The sequence below is a fragment of the Paramormyrops kingsleyae genome, chromosome 10 (assembly GCF_048594095.1).
Source record: "Paramormyrops kingsleyae isolate MSU_618 chromosome 10, PKINGS_0.4, whole genome shotgun sequence".
Taxonomy (NCBI): Eukaryota; Metazoa; Chordata; class Actinopteri; order Osteoglossiformes; family Mormyridae; genus Paramormyrops; species Paramormyrops kingsleyae.
In genome coordinates this window covers 16,681,505-16,694,335 of record NC_132806.1, presented here as the reverse complement: position 1 = coordinate 16,694,335, position 12,831 = coordinate 16,681,505, and the positions used below count along the sequence as shown (strand labels likewise).

The window sequence follows — 12,831 nt, the reverse complement described above, 5'->3', positions numbered from 1 at the left end:
TGTGTCTAAATGGGAGCTGGAAGAATGGTGAGATTATAGATGCTCTAGGAAAAATGTATGGGGACCACGCCCCAAGGAAATTGGCAGTTTACAAATTGATAACTCGTTTTAAGAACGAATGCAATAATGTTGAAGATGACGCTCACAGTGGCAGACTGTTCTTGTCCCGGAGGACCGATGATCAATACCAGAAACAACAGCCAACACCCTAAACATCTCAGTTGATTGAGCTTGCACAATTCTAACTGAAAAATTGCAGTTGAGTAAACTTCTTGCTCAATGGGTCCTAAAACTGTTGCTCCCAGATCAGCTATAGATAAGAGCAGATCTTTCAACTGAAATTTTAAACAAGTGGGATCTGTCATAGCATGCAGGCTGAAGGCGTTAGGCAAAAAGTGGTCTATTAATTGAACGGGAGCAGGGAAACAAACGAGACTGACAGGGATCAAAACAAGAAGGCGAGTACGAGGAAAGACACGGGCAGACAGGAGGAGTGGACTGAGCTGATGGAGACAAACAGGTACTTAAATACAAACATTAACAAGGAGCAACAAGCAACAGGTGTGACTCATCAAGGCCTCGTTAGGGAGGAGACAGGGGGATCAGCCGGATATGATGGACAGAACATAGCAGGATCAAGATTCTGAAGCATTCCTTGTCACAGGGAAAGAGACATGGCTTTACCAGTATGATCCCAAAGACAAAGCACCATTAAAATAATGACTACCAAGAGGTGAATGTGGTCCAATCAAAGCAAAAGGGTCAAGAGCAAAGGTCATGGCAACAGTTTTTTGGGCTGATCAAGACATTTTGCTTGTTGACTTTCTGCAGGGCCAAAGAACTATAGCATCTGCTTATTATGGAGGTTTTGGGAAAGTTAGCCAAAGCATTAGCAGAAAAACATGCGGGAAAGCTTCACCACAGAGTCCATCTCCACCACGACAATGCCGCTGCTCATGCCTCTCTTCAAACAAGGGCAGTGTTGCAAGAGTTTCAATAGGAAATCGTTAATAATCTACCTTACAATCCCGATATTGCTCCTTCAGACTTCTTTTTGTTTACTGATCTTAAAAAATCTTTAAAGGTCACCCATTTTTCTTCAGTTGACGATGTAAGAAAGATACATGGATATGGTTAAAGTCCCAGGACCCTCATCTCTTTAAGGATGGACTAAATCGCTGGTATCATCACTGACAAAATGTCTTGACCTTGATGGATCTCATGCTGAAAAATAAAGTTTATGTCTTTTACTGTTCTTTTTTAATGCCATTGGAACTTTTTGAAGCCCCCTCATACAATCAGATAATCACTGGAAGATGATGGATTACTCTTAGTACTCTCCAAACTGCAGCCATAAAGGCAGCAAGAAGAACCGTACCACAGAATCATGGACAGATGTGTCTGCTTCCAACAATTTGGTGCTTCTTGACCCTGTCGCTTCCCTCTCAGAGAGGAAGTAGAGTGATCCAGCACCATTCGGGTGTGAATTATTTATAATTGAATGTTTGGAACTTATGCTCTGGCAAAAAATTGTGATGTTCCAGTTTTCAGAATGGCAAAAACACCGTACATATATTAAGATTTTGTTTTTCCCATAATGAATCTGACTTTTTCGGGGGTAAAATGCTTCCCTTTAATAGTCAGCAAAAACTAGAGAGAAAAACAAATATTTTCATTGAAGTATTGAAATCCCAATCCTTCATAGTGTAAATGTCTTTGGTAGCAGTTACTAGTACTTAGGGTCAATTCTTTACCAGCTTTATCAGTCCCTGTTTGGCCCAGATTTATCCAATGTCTCTCCCTATGGACAACGATTTTCAAACATTTAACCTGAAGACTTTAGATTGAGCAATAATTTGTGATGTAAAGGGATTTAACAAGAGGCCATTAGTAGATAATGAGAAGATATTGCCAGACAAATTTACAAATTTAAATGTACAGAATGAAGATCTTGATTCCTGTATGATCATTTTAATAAGTTCATTGAGTATAAATTTTTTCATTGAGGGGCATTATTGTTTTTCCCACTTATCAATGTGTTTTTGTTAATGATTGCTGTTTGACAGAAATATACTCTACTTAGTTAATTATGTAGTAATGTGTTATTTATGTCTTGAACTCTGTCGTGTGAACTAGTTGTAATACTTATCATTGCTTTTGGTAAAACATGCCTGTTTGCTTCTGCCACACTGATGCACTGAATTTAGTATGTCGGTTATTATCTAATCCCATAGTGACATCTTCCTCGTGGTCATACTATCATAAATGCTATTTGGTGGAATTCTCCCCCATCTCTCACTTTGAAAATGAGCTCCCATTGGATGCTTCTCGCACTGAACATATGATTACTTTTTAATGAGATGTCAGCAGGCTCATCCATCACTGTTTTACCCTTTGATCAGCTACTCAGATCAGCTTGATCTCAGCTGTTTCTAGGCAAGTCCTTATAAGCCTTTAATCCCCTCCTGATCTGTTCTTTTCGGTAGCTTAATTTGTGATTGAAATTCAGTACAAAGCTGAAGAATCTCGCAGAAATATATGATTTCATGCTAAAATCATGAAGCGTTCTGCTAAATCACAGCTAACTGTTAGCACAGTTAGCTGTATATCTTGGATGGTTAGCTATACTAAAGAGATATTTCTATAAAAGTATTGCTTGAAAAGAATCTTTCATATAATTTCCTATTCATTCTCATTACATGTATATGGCAGAAACGTGACTTTTCCATGGACGCTTGTCCTATGCAGGGTCGTGGGAGTCTGGAACCTTTCCAAAAAGCTGTGGGTGAAGGGCGATAATAACCCAGGATGGGGCACCAGCCCGTGACAAGGCACACACACCATTCACACTTACAAACAATGTGGCAACTCCAATTACCTTCCGCATGTCTTTGGACTGTGGGGGGAAACCTGAGTACCCAGAGGAAAGCCCACAATGACACGGGGAGAACATGCAAACTCCACACACATAGAGCCATAGTGGAGACTCGAACCTAGAGGTGCAAGGTAACAGCGCTAACCACTGCCCCACTATGCCACTGTGCTTCAGGTTTCTGGGCTTCAAAACGTAATACAAGAATATCCGACAACATACTGTATCTGTGTGGATTTGAATGCTTTAGCTCTGTTTAGTGATGCATTGGTTTAGGAACTAATTACAAAGTTGCACACTGATTAGCTCACAAGACGGTGCTGCAAGACAGCTCTTAAATTTTTTCACGAGTTATTGTAATTGTGAATTCAGTATAAAAGAGTTCACCCTGTTACCATGTAGATCAGGCCTGATATGGCTGGGGAGAAATATTTTTTTATACTCTTACATTTTATAGTATGGTTATAGTAAAGAGTCTTATATGAGCAAACTGGACAAACAGAAATGAAAGGAAAAAACATATATTTTTTTGTGATTGGCTGAACACTTCTAGGAAGGGCACAAGGGAAATCTAACCTAACCCTAACCCTCAAACCCCCAGGAAACCGGGACATGCTGGAGAAGTTCATCTGGTGACTGCATAGATGATGAAATACAGTGCGTAACAGTGAAGCATGAGTTAGCACGTTAAATACGTGCTACACAATAACTGTGAGATGTGGGTGTGTCTTTCAGCCACCTAAATGCTAAAAGTGTGTATAATATATGTTTCCTGTGAGTGTTAGTTTACTTATGTGAAAGTGGTTCCGTCAGCACAGAACACAGAGCGTGTCTGAGTGCAGAGGAACGCAAGCTGTGTGGCAAAACACACACAGAGAGAGAGAGAGAGAGAGAGACACACACACACATCACAGCACTGCAGCTCAGGCTCACTCAGTCTAATCCCTTCCTCAGAGTATCTCCCATGGCCCTGTGGACCCGCTTGACGGCAGGAAAAGGCTCATCACTACCAAGGAGAGATGTCCAGCAAAGAAGTCAAGAAGCATATGATAAAAAAACCAGGATAGCATCTTTAGCTACACTGGACTGATCGCTCATACTGAAAATTCCAAACTTTTAAGCAAAGTTCAGAATGCTTCATCTCAAATGCTTGTGTCTCTGCACCACATTATATGAACTACTAGTGCAACTCAGTCCATTACAGTGTTATTTGACACAGGCAGGTTGTTGTTGGTTGCTCATAAAGAATAAAAATGGAAAAAAGATTTCCTTAACCTTGGTAAACAAAGTCAGACAGTGCTCTTATAATTTACCTAATACACATGAATCAAACATCTGGAAAGTGCGTAGGGTCATAGCTGAGGAATTTGAGATAAAATTGTATCAACAAATTCATCTGACGCATTTATCCAGAGCAACTTACAGTACAGGAAAGGGTTACAATTTGCGCATTCCCGGAAATTTGAACCCACAACCTTTGTGCACAACTCAGCCTTAATGTGCTACTCACCATTTGCACAAGTACAGGTACATTGGAATGCTTCTTTTCACAAATCCCATCTTGCTCTCCTTTGAGAGACACACACATACAGTACATGGTACCAGTCAAAAGTTTGGACATACCCACCCATAAAAAGGTTTGTACTATTCTCTGCATTTTAGAATAATTATGGACATCAAAACCCCAAAAAATACATATTTGCAATTATGCACAGACCAAAAACATATTAAAAAATTTATTTGCTGGGTGGCAGCTCTGTGGGTTGGGACTCAGAAGGTTGCTGGTTTAAATCCCTGAGTCAGCAGAGAGATCCCACCATTGGGCCCTTGAGCAAGGCCCTTAACCCCAACTGCTCCAGGGACTGGCTGACCCTACTTTGTCTTCTACACCAGTTTCATGAGGTGGCCTCCTGGGATGCTTTTCCAGCTGTCCTGAAGGAGGTCCCATATATATTGAGCTCTCATTGGCCACTCTTCCTTCACTCTCTGGTCAAACTCCTCCAAAACCATCTCTGCTGTGTCTATGCCAGGTGGTCAGGCCATGTGATGTGACACTCTATAATCCTCCTCTGTAGAATTCCACTGGTACTGTATATGGCGTTGAGTTTGGGGTCAGAGCACAGGGTCAGTCATTTATCTAGGGCCCCTGGAGAATATTGAACGGCCATAGTCCCTGTTCAGGGGCCCAACGGATCTGTGAATATTCTGCTAAGTTTATGAACTGGGTGCTGGGGTCAGCAAGCTGGACTTAAATACAGTGTGTAGACATTTAAATTCCAAAAAAAGGCAATGGTGCATTTTCAAAAATACAATTTAGGGAAAGCCAGCATTTGACAGATTACACCTCAGACAGGATTCTTCTTTGTGACCAAACCACAATGCCCCGCTTTTACTACTTAAATAGGAGTTTACATTTCATAGCGTATTTTGAAAGAGGACCTCTTGAATTCAATATAACATCAAGGTTGTCAAACCTACTTCCAACCATTTATTTTTTTAGAAAATGGGCAGAATCTGTTATATTCCGTCCATTTTCTGAAACCACTTATCCTATTCAGGGTTGTAGGGGGTCTGGAGCCTTTGGGCACAAGGCAGGGAACAACCCAGCATGGGGCACCAACCCATCACAGGGCACCAACCCATCACAGGGCTCATTCACACACCATTCTCACCAATAGGGGATTTGGCAACTCCAATTAACCTCAACATTCTCAATAACGTTTCTGGACTGGGGGGGGGGGGGGGGGGTTGGGACTGGAGGAAATCCTATGATGACACAGGGAGAACACAGAAACTCCACACAGATGGGGCCAAGGCAGAAACTTGAACCCTTGTCCCAGAGGCAGGAGGAACAGTGATAACCACTGCACCACCACACAGTTATAGGGTTTACATGACTTTTTTCATAATATTTAAAGCTAAGTTTTAAAATTTTAAAGTACAATTAAAGGCAGGAATAATCCATAAGCTTGTTTTGAAGCACCGGATAACATAATAAATGTGTGTCCTATAATGGCCCAAAAAATGTGGTTATTATGGGTTATCTTGGTAAGAAAGGCTTTGAAGCAAATAAATAAGGACATCTATAAGGTTGCTGCCTTTAGCTAGACCAGGTTTCTACCAAGTTGAGGAGAAAGGGGATCATTTGTGTGTGAAATTCAAATGCATGGGAAGTGTTTGCCCCCTTCGTTTTCTCTATGTAGACAAGACATGCAATTGCCTGGGGCCCCGAGTTGGGAGGGGGCCCCTGAGGGCAGCTCATTATGTGGTACAGCGTTTCCCAGTCGGGTCCTTGGGGACCCACAGACAGTCCACGTTTTTGCTGCCTGGCTGGCAGGGAACTCAGAGGGAGCAAAAACGTGGACAGACTGTGGGTCCCCAAGGACCCGACTGGGAAACACTGACGCAATACATCGCAACAACAAATATGCTTCGTTTTTTGTTTTTACAAAATAAAAATAAAGGACTTGAATTTATTAAATTGCCTTTACTGATATAATTAATTTAGACTTCACGCTAAAATAATGGTAATAAATTTGATTATGTTGGAGAAGGTGACTTGGAGGGGCCCCAGAATCCCTAGAAATGCCTCGAAAAAAGTTTACAACAATTTCATAGTCAAACAAGCGCGGCAAGAAACATTTATTAATGTTTATGTATGTAAAACCAAGGGCTGAATTTAGAGGGGTTGGGGCCCTACCTACTGTATAACATAAAATGCTCCTGTAACAACAAGAAAAACATATTTGGGGGGGGGCTACAATTCAGGACCCTATGCTACAGCCTTTGCGTAAGTCCTGCACTGCATATAACTATCATCCCTAATGCATGGAACACTATAAACAAACATACATAAATATACATATACGATATATAAATATAAAAAATAAACACAGTGAAGTTCCATCCATCCATTTTCTGTAAGCACTTGTCCTCGGGTTGCAGGGGGTCTGGAGCCTATGAGCGCAGGATGGGGCTCCAACCCACTGCAGGGCTCACTCACACACTTACCCACTGCAGGGCTCACTCACACACTTACCTACTGCCAGTTTGGTAAAAACAATTTACCTCAGCATGTTTTTGGACTGTGGGGGGAAACTAGAGTAAACCGCACGACAACAGGGGAAGAACATGCAAACTCCACACACCACCACCACTGCACCAACTCACATTGAAATCGATATACTCATTTTTACCCAATGTGCAACACTGTTTTTGATTCTAATTTTAAAGTTATCTTTGCTTTCACATATATAACGATAAAATCATTTCACGTTCATTCTATCGTGATCAACCAGGACAAGTCATTTGTCACACTGATTAAAAATTACATTGTCACAACAAGCCATCTAACCATTAAATCTAAAACCAATTCTTAATTCTATATTCCACAGCAGTCAAGAAAAACCCTGTTTTCCTTTTCACACAATAAGTTATGTGTCACCTGAAACCAAACCACACATGATCATATCACATTGTGCTTTTCGGTCAAAACGTCTTTGTTATTTTAATAGCAGTTTGTTAAGATGTTTCTGCCCGCTCTGGGTGTGCCAGGCCTCAGGCCAGATTCTGGCCGGTTTGAAGCTTTGACATCCCCGCTACATTAAACCCCCCTGCTCCCCATTTCCCAGTTCAGGCCCTCTAACCACCCTCAGAGAAAACAAAGGCCCCCATTGTTTCATTGGAGCGCTCATTGACTCTGCCCCTCACCAGGTTATAGTGGAATGTTGGCAGGGAGTCCTGGGAGCCCACGGGCTATCAAGCAAGGCCAACGAGTCCCGGCGGCCGTGGGCTACCATAGCAGCCTGAAGGAGAGCCCTGCAGCCTACTGCTCAGAATGAAATTCTGCTGCAAACACCATGTCCCAGGTCCCTCGACTCCTGGCCAGTGTAATTAATCTGGGAGAAAAATTAAAGAATGTTCACTTGCCCACAGACCTAGTAAAAGCCCAGGGGCCATTCTAGGGGGGCCAAGGGGGGGACAAATGCCCCCGAGACAACAAGCATGGTCCCCACTGCGACCCCCTAAACATGTATAGTACTCGGGTCTGAAATAAATGTGTTGTTATTATTATTATTTACATTTATATAGGTGGGCTAAAATTTTGTCAGCTGGGAACAGGCGAAACACCAACGTGAGAACATTTTCTTGATGGACTCTTAATGTCGGGGCGCCAGGTGGTGCAGTCGCTTCAGCTGGTAAAAAGCAAAGTTAATGACAGAAAAAAAATAATCAAGTTTGTGGAATGAAGACAGTCTAAACAAGAAGTCAGAGTGAGTTACATATTTGTAAAAACTGTGAAATGTGGAAAGCATTGCATAAATAACAGTTTTTTTTTATTGTCTTTTGCTTCTTAATGCTGGCAATCTAGTCTAAGTAATACTTGGAGAACATTAAGGTCAAATGCATCTGCCCCCCCTAACAGAACAACTGTCCCCAGTCGGGCCCCCTCAGTTGAAATGGTCTAGGATCAACACCTATGCCAATGTTGCAGAGACTGAAAAGTGGATCTCGAAATGACAGGAAAAAAATGTATTAATATCACACTTAGGATGATATACTGCAATACTGTTGGTGTGCTTGTGTCATGGTATTTATCAGTCTCTTCTATTAGTTTTCACCTAGAAGCATTCAGTACCAGTGCCAAGAGCAGTGTCACAATCTGCAGCAGGGCTATAATGGCCAAGAATTGTTGTCTTTATAACACTAAACTTTACCCTTTCTATCTATATCTATGTCTCGATGTCTAGATAAGCACTGACATGGAACATCTCTGCTTCCTCTCTCATAAAGTATAAAAAGAACTTTTTCATCTTTAGGGGGTCATTCAAAATAACTGCATAGTACCCTGATTAAATCTATGAATCACATCTGAACTGAAAGACAATGAAAGTTACATCTTAAATGGGTCAACAAGTTTTTTTTCCTGATATTATGGAATATAAGTTTTGCGTGACTTCAAACTCAATGGACGTCATTTTAATGGTAAAAAACTTTACATTTATATTCATCAGTTTAATTATAGCACTTCACAATAATTCTCGATTGCTGTTCCACAAAGAGTGCACGAGGAAATTTCACTTGGCCGAACAATACTGGTTTTAGGTCAGAATTGCTTGATACTAGCCAGAGAGCTCAGATCCAATATAAAAAGTCTCTTGTATGTATAATAAAGACTTGCTGTCGAGTCCAGGGCGTTTCTGTTATGCACGTACCAACCAAGGCAAACAATGTCAGATTCCCAGGTGATGCAGTTGGCCGAGTGCTGACGTGGCTGCAGTGCCACTAGGTGGCAGTCTGATACTTTGTTTCTTCACAGTCATACTAACCCTTTTTCAATAGAATAGCTACCAGTCGTACTAGTTATTATACACTGTAATTTGATCAAGTCATAGCTAAATCCGATTGCACGGGTCATGGCTTTCCCGGCATTTGTGGTTTTCGGTGTCTAACTTCGCAGGTTCGCGCAATAAAGTGACATATTTAGTCGTATATGTGGATGCTCCATTAACCGTTTTATTATAGTTTGTGCTGCTATTTGTGTCACGCATAAAACAGCTCATCAAAGGACATTTTACTTCATAAACGTCCAGGTCTTTGGCGTTGTTCAGCAGCAGGTGCAAGTAACCGGTCAGGGATATATTGAGTGATATGTTTGGATGTAACGACGGCTGTGTTCCGCGATACAATGTGTCTTTGTGAGGCCTTGGCGTCCGGACAGAAATCTTTCAATGTCCCTCTGTACTTTGGTGGCGTGTTTCTTCTGGGTTTTCTTGCACATGGCCATATCGGGAGGGAGAAACGACTCTTTATCCATATGACTTTAGTTGTTGATCACGAATGCCTCCTTACTTGCTGCTAAAATGTCCCATCAATATACCCCATATGATGCATTTAAGCACTCCCCACCCCTTTTTTGTGCCTGCATTATCAAACTTACCTCGCCTTACCTAGCTATACTGTATATCGCTATATATCGCTGACCTTCACCCTGTCAGAACTGTAAAACAGTGTGAACAAACATGCGTGCTGCAGCTGCCTTTGTCAATCCACCTAACAGGCTCGTCCGCCAGCGGACCCCGACTTTCGGGTTTGATTTAATTACGACCTACATAGCGGAGGAACATTTCGGTTCCATCAGGCGCAAGCACGCCATACACCTTCTGAATTCATACAGATTTCATCCGACGACTGAGCACCTCTCGCTGGGAGCGAGAAGCGAAAACAGCGGCACCCCGTGTGACACCTGCTTGGGCGGGTCACTTAGAACCAAACGTCAGCCTGGGCCCGTTTGGGGACATCGATAAGAACGCAGTAATGAACAATCACGGATAAGTTAACAAGAGCCAGAATCATATCCGTGTTTTTATTTAAATAAATGCTACATCTGATGTTTTTTTAAAGAAGCAAAATTCATAATAACTGACTGACATATAAAAAAACATCAATGGTAGCAACAGCCCCCAACATCTTGCTCTTGAACGATACAAAATGAACGGATCTGTAAACGAATTTACAACCGGCGTATCGTGTCCGCGCTCATACCCTTCACTGCAACTGTGGCAAATAAATTTCACTGTGTTCCCCGAATATGTTACAATAAAACTTGAAACTTAAAAAAAATCAAAAGCCTGTGGTAGGTAATTTTGTATACTTTCCCTCCATTACTTTGATTGTAACGATACCCAAGAAATGCATTATTTGTTTATAATTTTATTTAAATTATACATCTTTGAAAATGTCACTATGAGACTAACCAACTGTTAAAATGGTACAAAAAAGTTGCTTACTTAGAAATTCCTAAACATCTGCAAATGGCAGCCTGTTGTTTGAACTGTAAAATAGACTTGCGTGCTCTGTACTGTACAGTATCAGCTTCCTAATTGATGAGCATTAACTGCGCCTTTAAGAGATTTAAAGAAATCAATTTGTAACTGGGGTCTTTGTCAGTTACCCCGTGTCACTGCACCGCACCTTCACGCATTGCCCCTGGTTTGTCTCTCCGTATTCTTTACTATTATGTCCCGAAATATACACATGCATGAGGAACACGCCTCTTAAAGAAAGGGAATGACAGCGCAAAACGCCTGTCGGAAAAGACTGAGAAAAGAAAAAAAAGCACTCCCCCCGTCTGCTCGTTTTTCCCTCCCCCTTGGCTTCCTCGATTCCCTCCCCTGTCTTGTCTTAGCTCGCTCATTCTTTTCTAGAAAACATGAAGGAAAGAAGTCAAGTTTGCTCGGAGGACGAATGTCAAATGAAAGTTTGAAAGAGGCTTCCGAGGGAGAGAGGCGAGGGGAAAAAGTAACAGAAGGGGGAGGAAGGTGGACGGACGCGAGGAAGGAAGGAAGGAAAAATTAAGACTTGCAACGCGATGAAAGGATAACTATATTAGCGGTTTATTACACGGAGAAGTCAATCATACGGCGCCATGAGCATACAGCCGGTTATAAACCAAGCGACGCGTTACTTTTAAAGAGTTAATCACTTGTTTACTTTCTGCTTCGCGCGTTGCCTCAGTTTATTATAGGAATAGTCGCGGAAAGTGACTGACTCCCCGGAAAGAGCCGGAGCTCGAGGACCCGCAAGCCGAGTCGGGCCGGTGGCTGGGGCCGGAGGAGAGGCGTTGCCATCCACTGTTATCTGAGAAATGGCAGGGGCAAAGCCGGGAGTCCACGCTTTACAACTTAAACCGGTGTCCGTTCAGGAAACTCTGAAGAAGGGGAGCAAATTCATCAAATGGGACGAGGTGGGTAACGAAATCGGATCAATCGGGCTTTCGTGGGGTCTGGATGAGGGTGTATCTGGGGCGGGGGGCGGTGGGGGGAGTTAACACGAGTTAAGCCGTAACACATAACAGCGTAACGCGTGTTATGGGAGAATAAACTCGTTTAAGATTTCTGTGCCAGTGCCAGCCGTGGGCCTAAATTGGTAAAGAGTAGCTACCGCCCTTTGTTTAGTTGCTAGTCCTGTCAAGCCAGTTTTCCCGCACGAAATGATTTTAAGAATCCTTAAGTCGGCGCAACTTTTCCATATCGTCCTTACATTTCTTTTCTTGATGGTGCTTTGCTGCTGGTGGGAGGGTGCGATTTGTGGCATCATGTTTACTATCTGGAAGCTCCTGTTTTCAATGGGTGTCTGGCCGTATCTAGAAATAGTTTTCCAAGCCGATCTTTCGGTCCGGTTTGCTGCAGTCGTGATTTTATTTGCAGTGTGCACCGCTGCTGAAGGCAAACAAATGTGTTTCTATAACAAATGGATCAACTCTTGATCGCTTCCGCGTACTAACGTTAGTGTTTGCCGATCCTATCTGTCGAGTAAACTGCAGTGCGTCCCGAAAACACGTGCGTCGAATTAATATTTAATGCATGTTAATGTCAGGTCGAGCATGGTCAAACACTTAATATAATTTTCATGACATGGCTTTCTCTCTGTTTTTATTATCATTGCACAAATTTCATGTTATTTTCATGGGTGAGCAAAAACACAATTTCAAACCATATCCTAAAACATAACCTGCATGCCCCAAACCGAATTATAGCAACGCTATCGCTCGACCCATTAGCGTCTAACTGTGTGTGGCAGTGCCTCTAGAGAAAGACATTTCATTAATAATTAACTCAGATTTCAGTTTTATGAAGACGCTCCCGGCTTCGGTCTCCAAAATTGGCCTTTTAAAATTCCTTTCAGCTCCGAAAATCCACATCTCACTGTAGTCAGTAACCGGGGCTGTAACTACGTCATCCCAGGTTTTATTCCCTACTCTCGACTGTATGTAAAGTTGCAGTTAGATCAATGTCCATACATTGTTGCGCAATATCTCGGCATTCAAATACGCCCTGCTTCTCGTGTGCTGCACTTTGTTTAAGCAGATCTCTCCGCCTTAATTCCTTCACTCTTGCTACAAGCCTACATACACATTCTGCTTACATATTATGTATAATTGTATCGATTGATACACT

At 42.2% G+C, this 12,831-nt stretch overlaps 1 protein-coding gene across 1 annotated transcript in view; it reads left to right on the top strand.

The window, feature by feature from the left end:
• The first annotated feature begins 11,039 nt into the window (after positions 1-11,039).
• plcb3 (phospholipase C, beta 3 (phosphatidylinositol-specific)) overlaps positions 11,040-12,831 on the top strand; it is a 38,961-nt gene continuing 37,169 nt past the window's right edge. The window contains exon 1 of the mRNA XM_072717425.1: positions 11,040-11,618. Within this exon, the coding sequence (XP_072573526.1) occupies positions 11,520-11,618 (99 nt within the window). The 5' untranslated portion in view covers positions 11,040-11,519. The remainder of the gene's footprint in view (positions 11,619-12,831) is intronic.